Raw genomic sequence first — 25,535 nt, 5'->3', positions numbered from 1 at the left:
ATATATTCTAATTCTGATGAATAGCGTGCGAAACATCTGAAAATCATGTTGCATACATTGAAAGAAAAGAAGTTGTATGTGAAGTTATCCAAGTGTGAATTCTGGATGAAAAAAGTGAGTTTCCTTGATCATGTGATTTCTAGTAGTATTATTGATGTTAATCCATTGAAGGTTGATGCTGATAAGTGGTATTTGCATTATTATTTCTAGTCATTTTCTCTTAGTATTTTATCGCATTACATTCATTTTACTTCCAATTACCATGTGTTATACTTTGGTTTGTGCATTATTTCTAATTTCAAGGTCTAATGAGCATTCAAGACAAAGAGGGATCAAAGATAGGCGAAACAGCAAAAAGAAAATTTTTCCCATAGTAAAACCAGGGAGCTGCTACAGGTCGTAGCATCCAAAAACTTTAGGCGCCCCCTTGCTCATTTCCAAGTACAAAAGTCAAATATCTGCTACGGTCACCCGTAGCAACTTCTACGGGTTGTAGCAAGGAGGCGAAAGAAATTTGACTTGTTTCCATATTTATACCGATTCTCTTTTATTGTGGCTCTTAGGCAAGATGTGATTTGATGAAAATCTTAATAATAGTCATTTAACCAAGGATTTTGTGCACTTTATATTTTTCTCTATAAAACTCATATCCTGTTATGAGTTTGAGGATCCCAATTTTATTCAGAAAGTTTTCTACGTATTACTTGTCTTATTTTTCTCTATAACTCAAGTCTCCAAGGGAGAAATTGTGGATCAAGACTTAATCATAATCCAGGTTTTCTTATTCATTATGCTTCAATTATTCATCTATTATAGTTGCTTCATATGAATTTGATGATAATTACCGATTTGATTATGTTTTACCTCACCATGAGTGAGTAGTTCATTAAGGACTAAAGGTTATCGGGGATATCTTGTGATCTCTTGTATGATCCGTTAATATCAATCACGAGAATTTTAGTTTAATCTTATTTTATAATTTTAGTTCATGCGTTTCAACCTCGTTATGAAATTAAGTGGTTCTCAGGTATCGATCGTAGTATGAAAGGATATGTATCGATACCAGAGTACATATTTTTAAACAACCTAGTCCAAAAATGCGAAAGCACTTGGAAGAATTTGAGAAAACATATAGTTGAGCGAAAGTAACGAATCATCGAAGAATAATCTGCTCATGCAAAATCAGACAGATTATTTGTCGTTGATAGGGCAATGCGTTGGCGAAAGCAGGTATTGCACATATTTATCTATTTTCTATAATTTAAGCAGAATTCTCATAATAGAAGCAACAAGGATTGTGCAGTGGTTTTAGGGTAAGAGACATAACCCCATGTCCTGTTTGCCCCAAATGAGATTTAAGTGATTATTAAAATAAGTTATTTTTAATTAAGTGTTTTTCTTTTAAGCTGTATTACCAAAGTACATATTTTCAATTTCTCTAGGTATACACCGATATGATAAAATTTGGTACTTAAGCCATTGGTGGTTTGATATCTATTTATTACTTCACATAACCGTGCACTTGTGGCTGCATCAAGTTTTTGGTGTTGCTGTCGGGGACAAAGTACCATCACACAAACCAAAAACATATATGAAACCATAATAATGACACACAATCAAGGATATCATTAACAATGTAACATGTTTAATCATAAATCATGAGAAAAATAGGTAACAAATTGATGCACCAATTACTATATTTCAAGGAGAATGAAGATATCATAACGTCACTATAAGCATATGATTGACATACATCAATTAGACATTGTTGGAAGTGATCATACATGAGCTATCTTATATGTCAAGAATATCAATCATATAGAGCATAAACAACATGAGAAAAGAGAAAGCTAACACACAAAAATGAAAAATGAAACCATAGTACCTTGCTTGTGAAAGGATGAGGAATGTACTCTTATGAAGTATGCTTGTCAAGAAATGTTAGATAGACAAGATATATTCAAAGTGCATTAACATAAAATTTAGGCAAGTGTTGAGATGTAAAAAATTCCTAGTTCCCGTCGAATATTAAAGAAGGGTTCGGTCGCAAGTAGTTTTGTAAAAATATCGGCTAGTTGATTTTTACTATCAACATGCTCAAAAATGACGTCGCCTTTTTCAACATGATCGCGTAGGAAGTGATGACGAATATTAATATGCTTAGTACGAGAATGTAGAACCGGGTTCTTAGTTAGGTTAATGGCACTAGTGTTGTCGCAAAAAATCGAAATACGACTTAGTTTTATATCAAAATCAAGTAATTGTTGTTTAAGCCACAAAATTTAAGCACAACAACTATTGGCCACTACGTATTCCGCCTCGGCAGTTGACAAAGCAACATAAACTTGTTTCTTGCTATGCCAACTAACTAAGGAATTTGAAAATATGTAACAAGTCCCATTAGTGCTTTTCCTATCCGACTTGCATCCAGAAAAATCGGAATTGGTATAACCAACTAAGCTACAATCACTCCCTTTGGAATACCAAATCCCATAATTCGAAGTACCATGAAGATACCTAAAAATTCGTCTGACGACTTTGAGGTGGCATTCCTTACGGGCCGATTGATATCGGGCACACATCCAGACACTAAACATGATATATGGCCTATATGCAGTGAGATATAGAAGATAACCTATCATACCTCTATATTTCTTAACTTCCATATCCTTACCATTTTTGTTTCTTTCCAAGTTATCGTTCGTAGCCATCAGAGTGTGAATCGACTTTGCATCAACCATGCCAAATCTCTTTAGCAAGTTCTTGCAATACTTGTTTTGACAAACAAATGTGCCCTCATTTAGTTGTTTGATTTGAGGACTTAGGAAGTAATTTAACTCTTCCATAAGGCTCATTTCAAACTCTCCCTGCATAAGCTTAGAAAATTCTTTGACAAGTTGCATATTAGTAGATCCAAAGACGATGTCATCAACATATGCTTGTACAAGAAGAGTATCGTTTCCATGACACTTAATAAAAAGAGTAGTTCCAACCTTTCCCCTTAAGTATCCTTGATTAATCAAAAACTTGCTTAGTCACTCATACCAAGTCCTATGTGCTTGTTTGAGACCGTACAAAGTGCGCTTTAATTTGAAAACATGATTGGGATACTCGTGATTTTCATAACCGGGAGGTTGAGAAACATACACCTCTTTATTAATGTAACCATTTAGAAATTCACTTTTCACATCCATTTGAAATAATTTTAAGTTCTTAGAGCAAGCAAAGGCAAGAAGAAGGCGTATGGCCTCAAGTCGGGCGGTCGGAGCATAAGTCACCTCATAGTCAATACCTTCATCTTGGTTATACCATTGAGCGACTAACCGGGCCTTATTCCAGGTTATCACTCCATTTTCGTCAAGCTTGTTCCTAAAAACCCATCTTGTGCCTATTACTTGATGATGTTTTGGACGCGGGACAAGGTCCCAAACGTCATTCCTTTTAAATTGATTTAGTTCGTCAAATAATATATCTTTAGCATTTTTAGGCTCAATCTGTGACACAAAAGCAAAGTGATAACAAAAGTTACTTATCTTAGAGCGTGTTGTCATGACTATTGTGATATCTCAAAGAATATTATCAATAGGGTGACCTTTGGATGTTCTCCAAGACAAAAGAAGGTTGTCTACTACAACTGGATTCTCCTCCTTTTCCTCCTCATGATCATGATCTTCTACTTTCTCATCTTCATCCGTTTAAAATGAACGGACTCTTCAATAATAAGTAGCCTTTTATTATAGACCCTATATTCTTTGCTAGATTGTGAGTATCCAAGGAAGATACCCTCATCGACTTTAGCATCGAATTTACCTAGATTGTCCTTTCCATTGTTTAAAATAAAACATTTACATCCAAAGACATGAAGTTGAGAAACATTAGGTTTTCTACCTCTAAGTAACTCATAGGGTTTTTTGTTTAGAATAGGATGTATCAATATCCTATTCAAAACATAACACGCTATGCTAATAACATCGCCCCATAAGTACTTTGGTAAATTACCTTCATTAAGCATCGTCCTTGCTAACTCCTCTAAAACTCGGTTTTTATGCTCCACAATCCCATTTTGTTATGGAGTTATAGGAGCCGAGAAGTTATGCTCAATGTCATGTTTCTCACAATACTTTTCAAAAAGAAGATTTTTAAACTCTCCTCCGTGATCACTTCGAATGGAAACAATTTTCAAATTCATTTTATTTTGGAACAATCTAGCAAATTGTTTGAAAGTCGGGTAGGTCCCATCTTTACTAGACAAAAACACAACCCAACAAAATATAGAATAGTCATCAACTATAAAAAAGCCATAATAGTTTCCACCTAAGCTCTTGGTCCTAGAAGGACTGAAGAGGCCCATATGAAGAAGTTTGAGAGTTCTAGATGTTGAAACAACATTTTTTGATTTAAAAGAGACTTTCACTTGCTTCCCCATTTGACATTCTTCACATAGGTGATCTTTTGTGAACTTCATTTTAGAAAGACTAATGACTAGATCCTTGGAGGTTACCTTATTTATTATGTCAAATTTAATATGAGCTAAGCGCCTATGCCACAACCAAGAGTTTTTACTCATGGTAGCAAGACACTTAGTACCAACCAAGGACACATCATCTAAACTTAGCATATAAGTATTATTGACTCTCAAGCCTTTAAACACACAATCCTTCTTCTCATTACGTTCAAATAAACAACAAGTATTAGTAAAAGTGACTTTAAAACCCTTGTCACAAAGTTGGCTAATGCTAAGAAGGTTATGTTTAAGACCATCAACAAACATTACATCAGAGATAGTAGTAGATGAGGACTTACTTACACTACCTTTTCCAATGATAACTCCTTTGTTGTTTTCTCCATAAGTGACAAATCCATTTTTCTTTGGTACAAAATCAATGAAAAGCGATATGTCACATGTCATATGCCTTGAACATCCACTATCAAGATACCACATCTTTTCGGTAGATTCAAGACATTCAACCTGTAGAATTAAACAAAGGAAATAGATACCCAATTTTCATTGGGTCCTTGGAAGTGAGTGAAATCAAGGTTGCATTTAGGCAACCATTGAGAGACTCCTTTGGGAACTAACACCTTCCTAAATTTGCACTTTTCAATGGTATGACCATTTTTGCAACAAAAATGACAAGATATATTATGATGAGTTATATTTTTACCATTTGAATCCTTTTAAAAAAATTTATGTGCTTTTTGTATGAATGATTCAAAGATCTTTCATACTTAGAAAGATCAATAGAAAATGCACTTTTAGGTTGTAAAGCTATGTCTAACTTAACTTGAATAACATTTATCTCTTTTTTCTAATTATGACAAGATTCACAACCAAACCTAGAAGGTTCTTCATACATATTCTTGTCACTTTGAATATCTATCATAAATCTCTTAATAACTTCCAACTTCCTTTCGGATTCTAATACTTTAGCTTCTAATTGCAAAAATATATTTTCATGTGAAGTTAATTTCTTAAAAGCATTTAATGTTTGTCTATGAAGATTATCAAAAGCGTATTGAAATTGAGAATAAGATAAATCACTAGTAAGCTCAAGTTTAGAAGGACTTACCTATTTCTTCTTTCTTCCATTATACATAATACTCGGGTTAATTCTAACTCTATAACATCAAGGGAGTAAACTAGCTTTCTTTTTTCTATGTCCGTTAACGCAACGTCCATGGCTTCGGCTCCCTTCAACGCTTCTAAACAACCCTGCTAAACCAATAGGACTTTCATCTTCAAACGCCACATACTGAAATCGTTCACTCCAGTGAAGTTTTCAATCTCATATTTTGTTTACGACATCTTCTCCACGCTCACCACACCAATTTGTTGTGAAAACGATGCCAAAATTACAAAGTATAATTGGTTTCTTGATCGGTAAGAAACCCACAAGGGTAGAAAAGAAGAAAACAATAAGAACATAATGAAATTAGTTATAAACTAATATTCTTTACTTTCTCTTTGAAACAAGATTACAAGTGTTACAGAATAGCAAAATAGCCTCTCTCACCCTAATTAGGATTTTCCTTATACAATGATGAGAGACTAGTGTTCTATTTATAAGAAAACTAACATAATAAACTAATGGGCTTTTACACACATGCCCATTACACAAGCTAACTTAGAGAAAAGCTAACTTAAACAATTGGGCATAACAAATAGGTCCAATTCGACATGCTAACAATCCTAGCATACTTCGACTACAACATGTGAACAGACTTCGACGATATGCCAAGGTCCTGTTGAATTATCGAACCAAGAAGCTACCCTTCTACCATACTAGAGTTCGATCCAATATCTCACAATCTCATTATGCATGGAGTTACTAGTGTGGAAACCAATATTAAGTGGAATGGTTATGAGTACTTTAGACTTAATAGGGCAATTTGTCAAGGTGATCCAATATCCCCATATATCTTTATGCTATGTTTAGATAAGCTCTCTCATCTAATCACTCATGCAGTAGATAATGGATCCTAAAAAGCTTTTAAATTAGGCAAGCATGGTCCTTCAATTTCTCATCTCATGTTTGCATAGGATCTCCTGCTTTTTGGAGAAGCAACATTTGATCAAATGCATTGTGTGATTAGAATTCTGAATCAGTTTTGCAAAATATCGGGGTAGCAACTGAGTTAAGAGAAGACGAGAATTTATTTTTCAAAGAATGTGAACCATATTGTTCATGATCAGGTTGTGCAAATAGATGGATTTACTGAAACAACCTTCTTGGATCTAACTCATTGATTTTCAGGCTCAGTTCAATCCAATTGTTGTAAATTTTGATTTCTCAGTTGGAAGAGTTTACAATATCTTCTCAAAGTCCTTAATTGCAAATGAAAATGATTAACAAATTATTTTATTTATCTTTTATTTTATCGTGAATTTTTAATTTTTATAAATAATTAAATTTCAATTGATTTTATATTTCCAATATATATTTTTATAAAATATAAATTTTATAATTTTTTTAAAAGAATTATTATAAATTTGTCTTAGGCCTCTATTTGTGTTGAACCAACCCTGACTGATGTAATCTTCTTTTTTCATACTTTCGCCTTCATTCAAATAAAAAAAACAGGAACAGAAATCAAAATCTCACCGACTTATAAGAATGAGTGACATATTTAAGTAAAAAATTATACAAATTCAAACAAATTCCATTAATCGTGAGATACACTTTTTTTTAATAAAAAATAACATCATATATCAACCATCATAAAAAAAAACTATTAACACAATAATTTGTCATGCTTAAGAGTATAATACATAAATTAAGAGGTATAATAGAAATATAAAAAAGAACAAATTAGAACATAAAAAAGTTTTTAAAAAAAATAGAGAACATATATATTTTTTTAAAGAGAGAAGTTATTGTTATAGTGAAGATAATTTATTAATATTGTGATTTAGTGGAATAACTTTAAGGTCTATTCTTTTCCCTTTTCTTTTAAAATTATTTTTTTAATGTTATATATTATTATTTAAAAATAACTATAATTTTTTTTAAAAAATCAACATAAAAAATTGATTTAAATATTTCAATTTTTTTTAATTAATTTTTTTTTAAAAATATTTAAATTTAAAACTATTTTAAATAGCTTTTCTTAAAAATTATTTTCGTGATACATCTCTTTTAAAAATTTATAATCTTAACTATATTTTAATATTCAATTAAATATATTTATATTATAAAATATTAAAATTAATCTTTTAATTTATTAAAAAATTATTTTAAAAAACTTATAATATCTTTAAAAATACAATAAAAAATTCCAATTTTTTAATGTTAAAACAAATCCATAGTAGAATTAGATTGATGGCACTTCAATATAGATTATAAAGCATAACTCTAATCGATCACCATCACTATAATTTTTTTCTCACACTACATAATTACCTACACAATTACATACTAGAATTATAATGCAGTATGATAATGATTATTTAAAATTTTTTAATCGGATTTAATTAACTATAACAATTATAGATGTGAAATTTTAACACAAAATTTTAATAATTTTTTTTTATAAAATTATAATTTAATATAATAAATTATTAAATTTGTCAATCTAGAGGATCATATCAACAAAATTAACTCTAAAATAAGACGGAGAATAAAACTAAAAAAAAAAGAAATAAATTGAACAGAAAATTAGTTTTTTAAACAAAATAAAAAAACAAATACAATCGAGAAATGGCGCGCGTGGGATTGAGTGTAACCTTTTAACCGTAATCGTATCATTATTGATGTTAGGATTGGTTATAGGCGCTATCTTTCCTCACTTTCCCTTTTTCTCTTCTCTTCTTCTCAGCTTCACTTCACCATTTTCAATCTTCCATCGCTCTTTCAAGGTACTTTCCTTTCTTCAACTCTTTCAAAGCATTTTTTTTTATTTTTTTGCTGGTTTTTTTAATCAATTTTGGAATTGAATTAATTGGATTTTGTTTGATCAAAAATGTGTTCATGAGAAGTAGTTAGATAATGGTAATTATTTGATCATAGAGTTCAACTAATTATGATAGCATTTACGACCTATCTATGTCGCACTATATAGCACAGACGTGTCCGTATCCGTGTCTGGATACGGGCACTGACATTTGTGATTATGTTTAATTTATTCATTTTTTTCAAATTATTACCGGTATCGGGGTTATATTCGAGGTGTCTGTGCTTCATAATTTACAATTATGCAATTTTTATTGTTACAAAGTAGAATAAGTTGTTTAAATATTAGAGATAAATAATCATACACAAGAACATAAATGATTGATTGCGTAGTTAAGCCAATTGGGGATAGCTAGGTGATTTTACGATTATGCGTTTCTTAGTGTTAGAGAGTATAATAAGGTGTTTAAATACTATAGATGAATAATCATACACGAGAACATAAACGATTTATTATGAAGTTTAGCCAATTGTGTCTACGTCTCTAACAAGTAAGTAGTTTTTTGATGATGCGATTCTTAGAATTGCAGAGTATAATGCAATGTTTAAACACTATGGTAAGTTTTCGATGATTGGTTGTTGGAGTGTGAAAAAATAAATTTATGTGTTATTTTTTATGAGCACTCTTCATTCTCATTTGTGATAAATTGCTTGTGAGGAGCTTAAATGTGTGTTCATAGTCACACTGTTCGAAATTTGTTTCTGTACGTGGTAGGGTTTCAGGTACCGAGTTCACAACTCTCAACGAATTAGGTATGTGAGGGTATACAGAGCCGATACGTTATTTAGATTCGTGGTACGTTCAAACATATTACGTGGTACGCTATTATTAAAAAATGGTTTAATTAGATTAAAATGGTGTGATCAATTGATTTTCATTTTTCATTAAAATGATTATGACCTCTAAAATTAAGAAAATAGTTTTTAAAAAAATAATTAATTTTAGTTTATTGAACAGTTATTGTCCATTTAAACTTGAAATTTAGAATTGGTTCGTTGGTACTTCATTTTACACGAATTTTGTGCGAACCAATTCACAAAAGTACCGCGAACATGTACTTACGAACCAAGTATCTGCGAATTATATGACTGTGTGTTTTCTCAAATATGGAATGAAACATCGAAGTTATGTAATTAGGGACATCAATGTGTTTAGGCTGAAATTGAGTTTGATCTGTGTTAGGAATTACTACAGATTTTGAAATTGATATATCTGTAGTAGATTAAATGAATTCTCCTAAAAGAAATTTACAAACTGTAAAGCACTCATATAGATCTATCTAGACACTGAACACGACGGTGATACTTAGACACCACTAATAATTTGAGAAAATGCGAGTGAATTTAATATAACCATATCTGTCGGTATTATGTGTCTGTTGGACATTGACACGTGTCAGACAGATACATCTTCAATATGAAGCATCACTGCTACATAGTTTATAATGTTTACTATCCTTCAGGGTAACGTTTGTCTGTTTCTTATCTTCATTGTGTGTTCTTAGTTCTAACAATGCCTGGTCTCACAAATGGAGCATCAAAAAGAAATGCAAATATGTGTCATTTTTATCATTAGTGTCTGAAGTAACAGAAAAGTTCCTTGCAGGATCACTTTCTCTTGTTCTTATCAGGTGTCAAAATTTACATTCTTTGCTTTCTGCAGGTTTGTGGAATCTGGTTCTGTTTTTCCATTTTGAGATTTTCCAAAAACTTGATAATCATGTATCCTGGTGGTTATACCGCTGAAATTACAAACTTATCTCCAAGAGCAACCGAGAATGATGTACACAATTTTTTTGGATACTGTGGTGTGATTGAGCGCGTTGACGTGATAAGGTAAATGTTACTTAACCTTATTTATTGGTAAGTTTTCTTCAAGTCAAATTTAGACGACTTTCACAACAACTTTTTAAGTGGTGAGTGTAGTTCGCATAGACTTGTTAATTACGTTCGCTAAAGCGGAGCAGAAACCGACCGCTATGGGAAGAGTTTTAGCAGTGCAGAACACTATAGTAGCCGATATAGGGTAAATAGCGGGTAGCGGGGGCGGAGCGGTTCCCAGTCCGGAGCGGTTTCTGTCCCGCTATCCTTTTCCCTTCCAAAAAACCGAAATTCCCCTTAAGTTTAAAATGTTTTAAGGGTAATTTTGGGTTTTTCAATCAAATTTGAGTAGATACTTCATCCTTCTGCACTTCAACACTTCCAAAGAAAAACACAAGTTCCTCCCTCACTTCTTTGTGCACTTCATTCTTCCCTCTGCACTTCATATTGTTTATAATTATTATTCATAGTATCGGTGAAGAATTCTTTGAACTAATTGAAAAAATTATTATTTTTTATTATGACAGACACAATGATTTTGATTCTACTGCATATGTGACTTTTAAGGAAGCCTATGCCCTGGAAACTGCATTATTGCTTAATGTAAGGTTCTTACCTTCTTTGTTAGATATCATGGATCAACATCATACATAATGGATTTTCATGCTCTTTTAAATTTTCGATTAACTGTGTTCTACTTGGATATTTGTAAATCTATAAAGTATGAAAGTTTTGGTGGTTTGCTTGTGTTTCAAGCATGTGCTCTGCATCATTGTATTTAAGAAAATTAAATAATTGAATGTAACTACAAGTGTTAGTATCAGACACTGATTCTTAATATCACGTACCAAGGCTATTTCAACGTAAAATTTGGGAAGTTGGAAATCAGAGTGTTAGTGAAACGTGCGTTTTATTGATTGGAAACGCACAAGCAGACAGACACGGTGTTTTTCAAACTTTAAGCTTTTTTTAATGATTCATAAGGAAATAAGCTGTGTTTGTCACATGCTAATTCCGTTTTGCAAACTTTTTCCGTCTCATTTTCCCGGCTTCTGAATTTGGAGTTGGAGAGTTAGTATCCTTTTACCAAAGAAGACAATATCAACAACAATGATAAAGAGAAAAATGAACTTTATCTTTGTATACTCATTCTAGTTTCTTTTTCTCTTGCCGTTCATGTACTTGTAATGGCTAGTTCTACCAAGAAAAATTAATATCAGTCAAAAAGACGCGTCTTATAAATTATAAATCTTTTTCCAATTCAATTAGTATCATTGTGTTACAAGTTTTAGAATTTGGCGTGCTTCTGTGTCGTGTTGTATCAAGTCACATGTCTATGTCAAGGTGATGCTTCATAGTTTGCGATAGAGGGTGATAATTTGGTTTCTTACATTTTAGATAGTATTTTTTTCAGCTTAATATATTGTGATATTTGTACCTGGTTTTAATCTGTTTTCTAATATGCATATATTCTCGTTCAGGGTTCGATGATTTTGGACCAAAGCATTTCCATTTCGCGCTGGGAAGCTTATACAGATGACAGTAATTGGAACAGGCATAACATTGAAGACAGTATTACATACTCTCAAGTATGCCTTCAAACCCTTCCTTAGAAAGCTCTCTTACTTTTAGTTTGACCAAAGTGAGAATTTAAGTTTTTTATTTCTTAACATTGTCGAAAATATTTTTAAACCATGTTATCAACTTGAGTCACTGATTGATAGTCTGTCAAATGCACACGAGAAATTATATGCGATGAAAAAAAGTTAGAAGTTATTTGATTATAATTCAGTAACAGAATGTTTGAGAGAATTGATAGAAACAACTTATAACATGTCTATAAGGTGTATTTGACTTTATTTTATCTATTATTATAGAAATAGCTTATAGCTTATATGAAAACTGTTTAACTTCATTTTATGATATAAGTGCTTAATTAATCTGTTTATCAAAATAAAGCCTTCGTCAATGGTTTATCAAAAAGTTTTTTTTTTCAGGATATTCACATGGATAAGTTTGTTTCTTCCCCTGGAGAAGCTTTTACTATGGCCCAAGAGGTTGTCAAAACAATGGTAGCAAAAGGATATGTACTGAGCAAAGACGCATTTGTGATGGCAAAAGCTTTCGACGAATCCTGCAGTGTATCATCCACAGCATCAGCCAAAGTTGCTGAACTCAGCAACAAAATTGGATTAACAGAAACCATAAATTCAGGTATCGAAACTTTCAAATCTGTTGACGAGAAGTATCATGTTACAGATATCACGAAATCGGCCGCAGCGGTTACAGGGACGACAGCTATAGTTGTGGCAACAGTTACTGGAAGAGCAGCTGTGGCTGCGAGTAATGCTATAGTCAATAGCAGCTACTTTGCGAAAGGAGCTCTTTGGGTTTCGGATATGTTATCTCGTGCGGCAAAGTCAGCCGCCGATTTGGGTCACCATCAAAACAAATGAAACTCGAAAACGTACATGGCTCGGTCTATTATGTTTGGTTGTTGTACACAAACAAATCGGAACAAATATTCGGTGATACTGTATCGGTTTGACGTTACTTATCTGGTGCAAATGTTGATACCAGAGGATCCATGATAAGTTGCAACTGTATCCTTTTAGAAATCACCAAACAAAACATAGTTATTTGTATGTATTGAGTTTCCTCATGTCTATTGTTGTGTTAATAACTAGTTTTGTTAAGTTTAATTACTATGTACTGACAACTTAATATGTTGTTATACATTGTTATATGTCTAAGTCCACTCATATTTTACAATGTGGTTATTTGTGCAGATAGTTTAAGATTTAGGGAAGAGTATAACAACATACATTATGTTGAGATATATGATTGGAATCTTGAAAATCCTCACACTATCATGTTATCATACTTTTTTTTTTTTTTACATTTGTTTAAGTTTTTCCACACGCATCATACGTATATTGTAGAGGTGTTTGTGCTTCATAGGTTTTGATCGGTAAATATTATTTGGATTGACATAATCTAATTTGTCAAAGATGGTAGTGATAAGATGATATCAAGAGGGTTCACTAATGAAGTAGGTCTTATTCAGATCACTTGCACACATGTTTCATTTGTCTTCTTCTAAGAGTATTATTGGCTTTTAGACATACTCGAAGACTGAGTCTTAACATTTTGAAGGTCATGTGTAGGTTAGTCATAAATAATTCAACTTTGACAAAGTAAATAGAGGTTTGTTTAGCTACGGTTTAACTCTAACAATGTATTTTCACGTTTGAATGGTTTAATCCTGACAAATTCTTTGTTTTAAAAAATGTGGGAGGTAAGGCAAGAATCTCCAAAACTCTATATGAAAACTTTTGCTTCATGAAAATGGTCCCTCCAAGTTCACTTAATTGAGTCAGGTTACTTAGTTGCATCAACACACACTTTTCATGCTGCCAACAACACACTTAGTTGTTACTTAATCTCAAAACATAAGAAGACAATGATTTACATAATAACATGCTAACTACTTTCTAATATTTTAATGTTTCAACTGATTCCTTGCCAACTATATTGTTTTGCTTTTATAAGTATCATAGCCAATATAAAATCTCACTCCTAACAATTTATCATTCCCTTTACACTCAACCACTTCTTTGCCGTCACCAACCTACTTTTGTTCAATAACATAAAGTTATATGGATTCATACATAACATTATTTCAATGTTTCTTTTACTTATTGGTCTTAATAATCACACATGGTGAGTTTTTCTACCAAAAGTCATGTTCATTATAAGTGTCCATGGGTTTGGTTTTGTAATGAGTAATGTGGAATGTGAGTTCCCTTTTATAAGATGATTTTCTTTTCAACATTAACATATCTTTTTATTCCTAAGGATTAACTTATGATTTAAAGTAATCTATATCTAACCCTATCCTCCACATAAATAAAATGAATTGACACATGAAACATTTAAGGACTGTAATTGTGACCTACCATCAACCACCTAAGTGGATTATGATTTTGATTGGATGACAAGAGACGTGTAGCCAATTGAGAATTTCTTGAATCTAGCAATGTCCATTCATTACATAAACCCATGAAGATGATTAAAGAAAAGACACAAGTAGGTGAACAAAAAAAGTTTGCTTCTTTTTGTCATAAATCATTTGGATCATTTTAGATGTTCCTTACTTGTGTAATCTTTCGTAGATGACACGATATTGGTTTATACTAGTTTTAAAGTTATGAGTATTACCAATAATATTTTCATATTAAAAAATAAATGAAAAAATCTTTTACATTTTCTTAAGTTTGAATTTCAATAGTGACATGTTAGTATGATAAATTCTCACTAAACACATGTTTGTTGCCTATTAATAACCCAATTGATAAGAAATTTAATTTACTTAAATTGTACCTAAATTTTTTGTTCGTAAAGTATTAATAATTACTAAAACTTATAAAAGATTCAAACTTTAGAGTCATTGTTTAACTTAGTAACATCGTCTTCTTACAGTTAAGTTAGAGTTTAGCAAATAACTTATCTAATTTTATATAACAAAATATAATTTTACATAACAATATATATTGGATATGAACCCAAGTCATCTAAAATTTATGTCAATTTTTTTTTTGAAAGTATACCGAAAATTAATTGATATTGTTATTATATTTTCTTTTAAAATCTTTTACTATAATAATCTAATTTTTTAAAAAAAATCTTAAAATAATCATATTTCAGATGATTTTCTAAAATAATTCACTTTGAAGCACTAGTGTCAGATTAATTGGTGATTGCTCTCTAATTTAAAGAGGTGGCGTCAATTGGATTGACTTCTGCACCTAGTGTTGCTAATCCAATTGACGTCTATGTGTAAGTTTTAAGAGGTGGCGCCAATTTGTCTGCCACCAGTGTGTGTTGTGTTATTTTTTTGGGAAAATAATTGACATTTTATATAAAAGTCGAAATCATAAATATTAATATTAATATTAGATTGTGTTTACGCTCGAAAACAAAAATACTAATGTCGTTGACTAGGATGACCCAACCGACCTCCGGTTCCACATCCCCTAGCTATCTGAGCGCATGACCCTAACCCATGTTGATGATTCACCTCAGGTGTTCGAGGATTTGAGGGCCCAGGAACATCACCACCACCTGCAGCAGATTCCCTAAGATATTCAGACAAATCCACGAATTCCTTTGTATGCAATGAAGCACTACTGCCATAGTTGAGTTCGTGACCCATGCCAGAGCAGTTGAGCTGTGTTTGGGTTATTGAAGTGTGATCGAGACGATTGAAGGGCGACATTAGTGTGAATGATGCGTCGAAGAAAGGTTGAAATGGTTGTTGTGGTGTTTGGTATCCATCTGGTTGTTGCATGTTTTTGTTTTGTGATGTTTGGGCTTCTTGGCTATGGTAGGAGGGACATTGGTGTTAAATGATCGTTGAGTGTATTGGCTATGAAGGCTATGATAGGGTGTTGTGTTAGGGGCATCGATGTTAGGTGTATTGATGATGATCATCTTGTTGGAGGTGGTACGAGGTATGCTCTTCGTATTGTGGTTGGGTCTTTGGCATGTTAAGGTCATATGTTTGTCTATTTGTGGGACAATAATTTTGTTGGGTAGCGGGTTGTGAATAACTGGTCTGGTAATTTTGAGGGGTGTTAGATGTTGAACCTTCTTGTGTGTACGTGACTTGGCGTGGGTCGTATAGGTACATATCCTCGACGAGGAACTCAAAACCAACCAATATGTACCAAGTCATATAATTACGAGTTGGTTTTTCTTCGATTGGCATCACAATGTCACTTAAGACATGGTCATGTCGGTGCTTCCATTTTCGACATTCATATTTAGCGAAGCCTTGCCAAGGGTTAAAGTTCCATTGGTCGTTAACTCTTCGTAGATGCCATTCTCCGAGGTTTGTGGGGAAATCTAGGATGTGTTGAAGCATATCGAACTGCAATTTAACAGGCCACTATGGTGCATCTCCATAGTGGTGAACCTGATGATCGGTGCGCATGCGGTCCAAACGGATGCATCTTGTTCGTTGATTTCATGTTCATGATCCAAATTTAGATATGGACGACAAATAAATTGAAGAGCGTGAATGTAGGGTATGCTCTAACTCAGCCGTCATTTCAACACTACTGTGACGAAATTAAATTGTCAAATGCAGGGTGGATAACATACCATTGGAACAGTGGACAAGAGCATTTGACGACGGATGTCGATGGGGTCACATGACAATAAACCTTGTGGAATGCATGAACGACGTCTTCAAAGGCATTAGAAATCTACCAATAACCGCATTGGTGAGAATAACCTATTTTAGGTTGGCATCGAGCTTCACAACCAGAGGCGAGAGATGGAGCGCAGTGTTAATATCGGGCCAATTATTCAGGGAATGCTGCATGAAAGTGATGAAAGAGGAAACTATCAAAGTTAGCACAACGCGGTTACAATCTTTGACCGTCATAGACAAACTTTCAGTGTACACGAAACAATGGATCACAATAAGTGGATGCCAAATTTATCGTATGCTATCAGACTAAACAGAAGTCGGTGCGACTATTGCAAGTTCCAGGTCTTCCGTATACCTTGCTCCCATGTCATTGCAACATGCGTGCATACTCTCCAGGACGCTTACAACTATTTGTCTAATGTTTATAAGGCCATTAACGTTATGAATGTCTACAACGAAAGCTTCACAATGCTAACAATGGAGGAATATTGGCCTCCATATCAAGGGGACATAGTTTGACAAAATGATAAGATGCGAAGAAAGAAAAATGACACTCAAACAACACGCATATTAGAATAGAAATGGACACGACTGATAAAATGATAAGATTATGTAGTATATGTCGTCAGCCCAGACACAGTCGGAAAAATTGTCTCAATCTCGAAGCACCCCATGCATCATAATTTAGTTTCTCCATTCAATTTTTGTAACCTTAGATTTTGATATATTAGTACATTTTTGTTATAACAATGTTAACAACAAACATCACCCCAACTTAAACACACTTAAAAACAACAATATTTTCCAACAAGAAATCAGATATCACAAAATGAACAATGATAGGTCTAAATAAACAACACATACAACAGATTTCAAAACAAATAAAAATACTTAACCACAATATTTAAACACAACATTTCTAATTGATTACAATAATCAAACTGATATCATTTGCTCCAAACATCACTTTCCTCGCATCCTTATCATTTTTAACACCCACCCACCCATGCACAGTGTCGTGTCTCTCAATATTTCTAATTTTTTTACCTTCAGGTATGTCTCCGTCTAACCAGCGAATAAACTCCCTCTGTAGTTGCTCAAAACTACAGATGTTTTAGAAGATCATCTCCATCAGAGGTTTGTCTCTCGAATAAATCATTTTCACTTTGCGGCGACGAAGACGGTCCATGTTTGCAATATAATGAGAAGAGATATGAAAAAAATGAATCACACCACACCTCTATTTATACTAAAAATAACACAACATACATTGGTGTCAAACCAATTGACACCACCTTTTAAAACATACACTTATGCACTAATTAGATTGACAACACTAGATATAGAAGTCAATCCAATTGGCGCATCCTCTTTAAATTAGAAGTAGTCATCAATTGGTCTGACACTAGTGCTTTAACGTTTTTGTTAAAAATGAAATAGTTTGAGAATTTATCTAAAATATATATTATTTCAGAAATTTTTGAAAAAAAAATTAGATTATTTAAATAAAAAATCCTTTTTTTTAACTCACTTATGAAAAGGTTAAAAGTAAATTTAAAATATTACAATTTTACAAAAATATTTTTATTGATTATTAGTTGTTATTCATTGTCATATAGAGAAAGATAACACTTAAAAATAATGATGAGAATATTATTTTGGGGATAACAAAATATAGTGTCATTGTGATGACAAACTAAATATAAAAAAAAAATGACAAGTATTTTAAAATATATATTATAGTTACTAAATTATGACAATTAATTTTGAATTGTTGGAGTAATTAGGTGTCTCAAATGTGGCACCTCCCTTTAATAATCAATAATGATAATTATAAAAGTTTGAAAACTCTTTTCAAATTTACAACCGACCCTTTGAAAGAGTATTGTTATGATGTTAAATAATGTCAAGATTTGTAAAATTTTCAAATCTTTATGTTGTGGACCATATAGTCTAAGAAAGTGTTATTTTCTTTCTTAGAAGATCAAAAATTCAAAGTTAGTGGTTTTAAATTCTTTTAATTAAAAGTTTAATTTCGCAATTAAAGAGTGTAGAAAAACTACTAACCAAGTAGTTAGTATTTGAACAAGCACCAAGTAAGAAAATAAATTTGAAGTATAACAAAAAGAGAAAAAAGAATAGAAGTATAAAAAAATTTGTATTGAAATTCTATTTTAATAAAAGGTGATAAAGTGCGCAACAATGTTCTGAAAAATAAAAAAATATATATAAGTAAATTTTTTATTGTTGGATAGTTCGAGTGATTTGAACTAACATTTAAATATGTGAAAATGTTAAAGAATCTAGATTTTAATTTTGGTATAAAAATATTAATTATTAACGTTATCATAATTAATAAATAAAGATTTTCCCATAAAAAAAAGTATTAGATTGAAAATTTGAGAACACTATTTATGGATTTCTTTAACTTTGAAGTCATTTCATGTGCTTTTTAACTTTTGACTAGTTTATTACATCTAGTACTTTATTAAAATCGCTTAAAAGTCATCTTTTAAATATTAACCAAATTTTATTATAATAATAACATTAGGAACTATAGTGGAGATACATTAATATAAATAACTTTTTCATCAAAAAATATATTATTTTGACTTAATCACAAATGTCTCGCCGAAGTTGACCCAAGAAAATGTCTACCTAATATGCTATTTTGAGTCCAACTTAATCTTAATTTATTAAAAAATGCAAAGAAAATGAGAATGATGCTTTAAAAAATAATAAGTTGAAAACAAATATAATAAAATGAAACATGTGTAAAGGGGATTAATAAATAACATGGCAAACACTTTCATTTGAAAAATATTTATTTTATTCATTCTTCATTAACCAAGAAATTGATTGTAGTATTAATATTATTAATACTTCAATCTAATATTTTTTTTACTCAATAATTCAATATAAAATTAAGTGCTAGAAAAGGTGTGCTAACTACTAATGATCTTAGATTGCTAGAAAATTGCATTGAGCACATAACCTCAATCATATGCGTTCGGATGGGGAATCAAGCGAGCGTAACGGGTGAGGCGACCTACGTCTCGTTCTTGCGTTTGATCCAAACCTATGTTTGGTAGAAATTGCATTTAGCATATAACCTCAAACATATGTGCTCGGTTGGGAGAATCGAGTGAGCATAACGAATGAGACGACCTTCGCTATGTTCTTGCGTTTGTCCCAAACCTATGTTTGGTAGAAATTGCAATGAGCACATAATCTCAAATGTATGTGCTCGAGTGGGAGAATCGAGTGAGCATAACGAATGAGGCGACTTTCACCTCGCTCTTCTTATTGACTCAAACCATAATGAGTGAGATGACTTTCACCTCGCTCTTCTTATTAACTCAAACCTATGTTAGAATACATTGAACGCCTACACAACCTCGATACATATATTACATTCAATTATTTCATTTTAAAAATTATTATGTATTGATGAGTCACTATTAATGTCGGGATAAGTAAGTGTGTCGTGACTGATGTAAGTGTCTAATGTAAGTGTATGTGTTTCAGACAACTAAGTGTATTGTCTAATGAGTCTATTGAAGATTCAATTTCAATTCTATGCTAATGAACAATGCAATTAGTTCCACAATGTAATGAAATCCAAAACATCACATCTTTGAAATTGCAGAAAGAAGAACACATTCTTAAGTAAAAACAAACAAAATGCTACTAAGTAACAACTATCAAAATACTTTGTATTTGTAATTCTCTTTTACAATTCTTTTGAATTATACATGAAAAGAAATTGTATACAAACTTTCTATCTTTTTCTGAAAAAAATGAAAAGTATACACTTTGCAGCAACTTGCACTAATTGTGCAGAGGGAATGATTAGAACAAGTTATTCATTCTATCCACCATATCAAAGACTCAACTATACAACAAAAACTCACCCAAAAGAAAAAAATCAAAACATCCTTTAATGATAAAACTCAAAATTTGGTCACTATGTGCATGTTTGAAATCATACTCAGTTCGACGAAATCACAGGGACATCATAATCCGCGTGATTTCGTTGAACTGAATGTGATAATCCGAACATGTACTAAAAATCACCTGGAATTGAAAACAAAAACTAGTAGCAGCACACAGAGCAACGAATTAGTCCATTTTCGTTACAATCCGGGCAACGTTGAAATCCAGACTCACCCTCTTCATCATGATCATCATATTCTTCTTCTTCATTATCATCATCATCGTCGTCATCACGGCCTTCGTGGTAGATTTTACAACTTCCAAAACAAGTTTCACAAGGAACAAACCTTATATTGCCGCAATTCTCACATTCGCCACCACTATCCTCAATTTTCTCGCAACATTCCAACAATTTCTCAAGCTTTCCATCTTCATGCATTTTCTCAATTTCCTCAACTCCACCAATGTAGGTTCCACCAACAAAAACCCTTGGCAATCTTCCTCCACCATACAAATCACCTAAAAGCTCTCTTAACTCTTCCTTGAACCCTAAATGCATTGACACATCTCTCTCATCAATTTTCACTCCTAACCCTCTCAAAATCATCCTCACTTGACAACAATCTTCATAAGTCTTTCTCACTCCTCTCAAACTTGTGAAGTACAAAACAACCTTTTCCTTTCCACCAACCTTAGCATCCACAAAAAGATCATCATCATCATCATCATCATCACACCGTAGCTTATCTTCGCGAATCGGCGTCTGCCTAAGATGAAAAGGACTATCATGAGAGATTTGTTGTAAAGACATCTTGAATGACGAAATCACTTCCGGATCAAAATCGGATATCGCCGGATTGAGTTTCGATTCATCCTCCTGCCAAAAGGGTTTAGGAGGATGAACACCAACACCAACACCAACACAATCATCAACAACAACAACACCATTGACATCAAAAGAGAAGCTTTTGAAGTGATTCGGCGATCGAAAAGGACTAATATCCTCAAGACCTTCCATTAATTCCCATGTATTGATTGTTTCTGGCTCACCAGGTGGTGTTCTTGTTGGTGTCACAGGAACAACTTTTGTTAACTTTTCTTCAATCATGCTAGACCAAGTCTTTGCTTCAATCAACCCCATTGAAAAATCTTCAACTTTCTCATCACTTTCCAATTCTTGTTTCTCATTTTTCTCCTTTTCCCTTTCCTTGTTGAGTTTTTGCATTAAGCTTTCTCTATCAAACCTAAAACCCCCATTCTCTTCGACTTTACCATTAGAGAATCTAAAATCACCATTGAAACTAGAAGGGGAATTGAGTTTGAGATTACCTAATGTGGTTGATCTGAGTGCCACAACATGGTAACTATCATCACCTTCTGATTGAGGTGGGTGATGAACATGCATTGATAAGCTTCTTGGAACTGGCGAATAGGGGTTGTTGCAATGTCTACATCGCTTTTGCTTGGAATTTGCGCAACCCATTATCAATGGAAACCGAAATTCGAATCAATCAATGATAAAAATCCAAACTTTGATGATTTAAATTTCTGGGTCATAAATTTCTAGATGAGAAAATGCATCAAAAACTCAAAGAACAAACATAGATCGTTTTTATGCGACAAAACAAAGAACAAGAACAAAGGTACAAAGATCTTTGAACAATTCCTACGTGTGAAATCTAGAAAGATGAAAATGGATTGAAAAGTCAAAAGGAGGAGGCTGAAGATGAATTGAAAAATTGAATGTGGCTATACTATGATGATCCCACACGCTCTGTGTTCTCTCTTTCTAGAATTTTTAGAGAGAGAGAGAAAACGACAAAGTCTTTGAAGAAAGAAACAACCTTAGTTGGAAAATATTAAGGATGTATGAGTTCAGTTTAGTTTGATTTATACAATAGATTAGGAAATATAATAATATATTTGTTGGGAAAATAAAAATCAATATTTGTAACTAAAATACGATAAAAATGGGTCATTTGGCAACTCATGTTGAGGGTAGGGATCTCAATCAATCCTTTAAATATAAAATTCTTACATAGAATTTTGGTTCTCTATTTTTAAAATAAAATAAAATTTTGGTTTTACTATTTTAAAAATTAGTATTTTTTTCTTTGATTATTTAAAAAATAATGAGATGACTAATAAAATTGATCTTAAAATGAAGTGGATGACTAAAACTCATAAAAATGAGATTGAAAGATAAAAATATAATGTTAAAATAGAACCAACAAAACATAATATTTTTTGAAAATAAATTTAATATCAAATTAGGACTTTTTTTATCAAAATAATCCACTTTTTAAAGGAAATTCTCAAAATACCCCTAGTTTAAAAAAAAATCCCAAAATACCCCACTTTTAGGAGGAATCGCCAATTGAATTGGAGACTCCTCTTAAAACTTGAATGGAGGCGCCAATTGGATTGGCTAGGGCAAGTGCCCTAGCCAATCCAATTGGCGCCTATGTGTAGGTTTTAAGAGGAGTCGCCAATTCAATTGGAGACTCCTCCTAAAATGCATTTTTTTGTGTTTTAGGGTATAAGTCATAGATAAATTTGATATAAGACCACTTGGTATTAATAAAATTATCCGTTTACACAAAGAAACCTAATGGTCATGATCGGGATCACCTAACCGACCTCCGGTCCCACATCCTCTAGCTACCCTAACCCTAGGCCCTAACCCACGTTGACGATTCTGCACCGGTGTTTGATCATCTGAGGGGCCAGGAGCGTCACTACCAACTACAGGAGAAGGTCCGTTGAGGTATTCAGACAAGTCAGCATAGCCTTCAGTATGCATTGATGGTGTACCGCTGTAGCTGAGCTCATGACCCATGCCAGAGAAGTTGGGATGTGGTTGACTCATGGATGGGCGACCGGGACGGTTGAAGGGAGACATGGGTGTGAATGATGCGTCGAGGAAAGGTTGGAAAGGTTGTTGGGGTGTTTGGTAGAGATAGGGTTGTTGGATGTTTTGGTTTTGTGATGTTTGGGCTTCTTGGCTATGGTAGGAGGAGGGACGGTTGGTGTTTTGGCTAAGGCAACTTTGGTAGGATGATGGGGTGGGTGCGAAGCGATGTTGGGTCTCAGGTTGATGGTCAATTTGTTGGTGGTGGTATGGGGCATGCTCTTGGTATTAGGGTTGGGTGAATGGCATGTTTTGGTTGTATGTTTGTGTGTTTGTGGAACGGAAAGTTTGACGGACAGGGGGTTGTGAGTAACCAGGCTGAGAATGTTGTTGGGGGTTAAATGTTGATCCTTCTTGTGTGTAAGTTGCCTGGCGTGGGTTGTATAGGTACATATCTTCGGCGATGAACTGAAAACCAACCGATTTGTACCAAGCCATATAAGTACGACTTGGTTTTACCTCAATTGGCATGACTGCGTCAGTTAACACATGGTCATGAAGGTGCTTCCATTTGCGACACTCCGATCTTGCGAAGGTTTGCCATGGATTGAAGTTCCATTGGTCGTTGACTTTACGCAGATGCCATTCTCCTAGGCTAGCTGGGGGATCCGGGATATTCTGGACCATACCGAACTGCAGCTTCACACGATCGGTGTTGTGCATCTCCACAGTTGTGAACCGTATTATCGGTGTGCATGCAGTCCATACGGCTGCGTCTTCAGCGTTGACCTTATGGTCATGATCCAAATTAAGGTATGGACGCAAAATGAACTGAAATGTGAAAGAAGATAGGATTATAATCAATGTAGAAAAAGTTAATAAAATATAACAAAATAATTAAGTTATTTTGCTTATGTTTGTCGGTCGAAGGTGATCCAACAGGTTGCGATACTGAGTAATACAGTGTCTCGGACATCTGTTATAACTCATACCACGTGTCGACCATCTACACCAAAAAGTCAAAAAAAATTAGTTTGAGGTAATAAACTTTAAGGAAGTAAGTAAAGATATAGCAATTTAAACAACTTACTTTTGTGCATATGGAAAAGTGAAAGGGTTGTTATTGACCGGTGCTAGAGACGGTAGTCTTGACCAACCCCATGCTTGTAGCAAAACAGCACATCCAGAAAATGTATATGTGTCTTTGTGTGAGTTTTTGCACAAGGAGCTATAGAGATAGGCTAGATAAGCAGATCCCCAACTGTAACTTCCTATTCTATCTACATGTCTAAGTAGAGGTAAGTACATAATATGCATGCTAGAACCACTACCTTCGGGAAATAAAAACAATCCAATTAACAGCATAATGTAACACCTAGTTTTTATTATTCGAGCATCTTCGGTAGAATGCTCATCTAAGTATAAACTATTATAGTACGACTTAAGGCGTGAGAGTAGTATACCTTGACATCTAGCATTATCATCTAACAAATCAGTGTCTAAGAGCTCCATGCAAATTGAATTTACATAGTTGGTCTTACCATTAACAGCCTTACCTTCAATGGGTAGTCCTAAAAGCATGTAGACGTCTTCTAACGTCACGGTACACTCACCAGTTGGGAACCAAAATGTGTGTGTCTCTGGTCTCCATCTTTCACATAAGGCTAGAATGAATTTGTTATCTATGGACCAAGACAAAATCTTGCTAATATGACCAAAACGGGCGAGTTCAACATAAGGTTGAATCATCGGGTCCATATGGACATATTCATGGACCCGAGTTCGGAACCTTGATACATCCTATAAAAGAAAGAATAAAAAACTTGACTAAGTTGGTATGTCAAAATAAAATGGGGTTGGTGAAGATGAAAGATAAAAAGTTAACAAAAGAAAAAACTTACATATGTTGCGATGTTTGCAACCGTTCCTCTATGTGCTTCGCCCATTGTGAGGATAGACATTTTGTCGGGGGGTTGGTGTAGATGAAACTAAAAGAAGTTGTTGCAGATGAAATTATATAAGAAGTATTGTAGAAGAAGTAGTGAGAGTGATTGTGTGGAAGAAGTGTTGATGGAGTGGATGTATTTATAGGCAAATGGATGGGAGCATGAAAAGTTGTGCTTGCATGGTGTCTCCATTTGAATTGGCGACCATGTACAACCTTTAAGAGGGGTCGCCATTCAAATTGGCGCCTCCATAGGGACATGCATGCAAGACCTAGGTCTGATTGCTTGGTTTCGAGGTTTGAATGCATGGTGTC

General features: G+C 33.4%; 3 protein-coding genes across 4 annotated transcripts; 1 reads left to right on the top strand and 2 right to left on the bottom strand.

Annotated features, from left to right (window-relative positions):
- Positions 1-2,282: 2,282 nt before the first annotated feature.
- Positions 2,283-2,903, bottom strand: LOC127131901 (secreted RxLR effector protein 161-like). Its single transcript, XM_051060789.1, has one exon. The coding sequence runs from the start codon at positions 2,901-2,903 to the stop codon at positions 2,283-2,285; it is 621 nt and encodes a 206-aa protein (XP_050916746.1).
- Positions 2,904-8,214: 5,311 nt separating this feature from the next.
- LOC127128539 (binding partner of ACD11 1) lies at positions 8,215-13,043 on the top strand. The gene is made up of 5 exons (XM_051057884.1): positions 8,215-8,356; positions 10,114-10,286; positions 10,799-10,874; positions 11,753-11,860; positions 12,269-13,043. The coding sequence occupies exons 1-5, from the start codon at positions 8,252-8,254 to the stop codon at positions 12,725-12,727; spliced, it is 921 nt and encodes a 306-aa protein (XP_050913841.1). The 5' UTR covers positions 8,215-8,251; the 3' UTR covers positions 12,728-13,043.
- Positions 13,044-20,179: 7,136 nt separating this feature from the next.
- LOC127128538 (uncharacterized protein At3g28850) lies at positions 20,180-22,296 on the bottom strand. 2 transcript variants are annotated; one of them, XM_051057883.1, is made up of 2 exons: positions 21,754-21,898; positions 20,180-21,668 (listed from the first exon to the last, which is right to left on the bottom strand). In XM_051057883.1, exon 2 carries the CDS (start codon positions 21,647-21,649, stop codon positions 20,585-20,587), a length of 1,065 nt encoding a protein of 354 aa, XP_050913840.1. In that variant the 5' UTR covers positions 21,650-21,668; positions 21,754-21,898; the 3' UTR covers positions 20,180-20,584. The 2 variants fall into 2 exon arrangements, with proteins under 2 accessions (XP_050913840.1, XP_050913839.1); XM_051057882.1 differs by having other exon boundaries at positions 20,180-22,296.
- Between the last annotated feature and the right edge of the window lie 3,239 nt (positions 22,297-25,535).

Source organism: Lathyrus oleraceus, chromosome 3 (assembly GCF_024323335.1).
Source record: "Lathyrus oleraceus cultivar Zhongwan6 chromosome 3, CAAS_Psat_ZW6_1.0, whole genome shotgun sequence".
NCBI lineage: Eukaryota > Viridiplantae > Streptophyta > Magnoliopsida > Fabales > Fabaceae > Lathyrus > Lathyrus oleraceus.
This window is presented reverse-complemented; position numbering and strand designations above follow the sequence as displayed.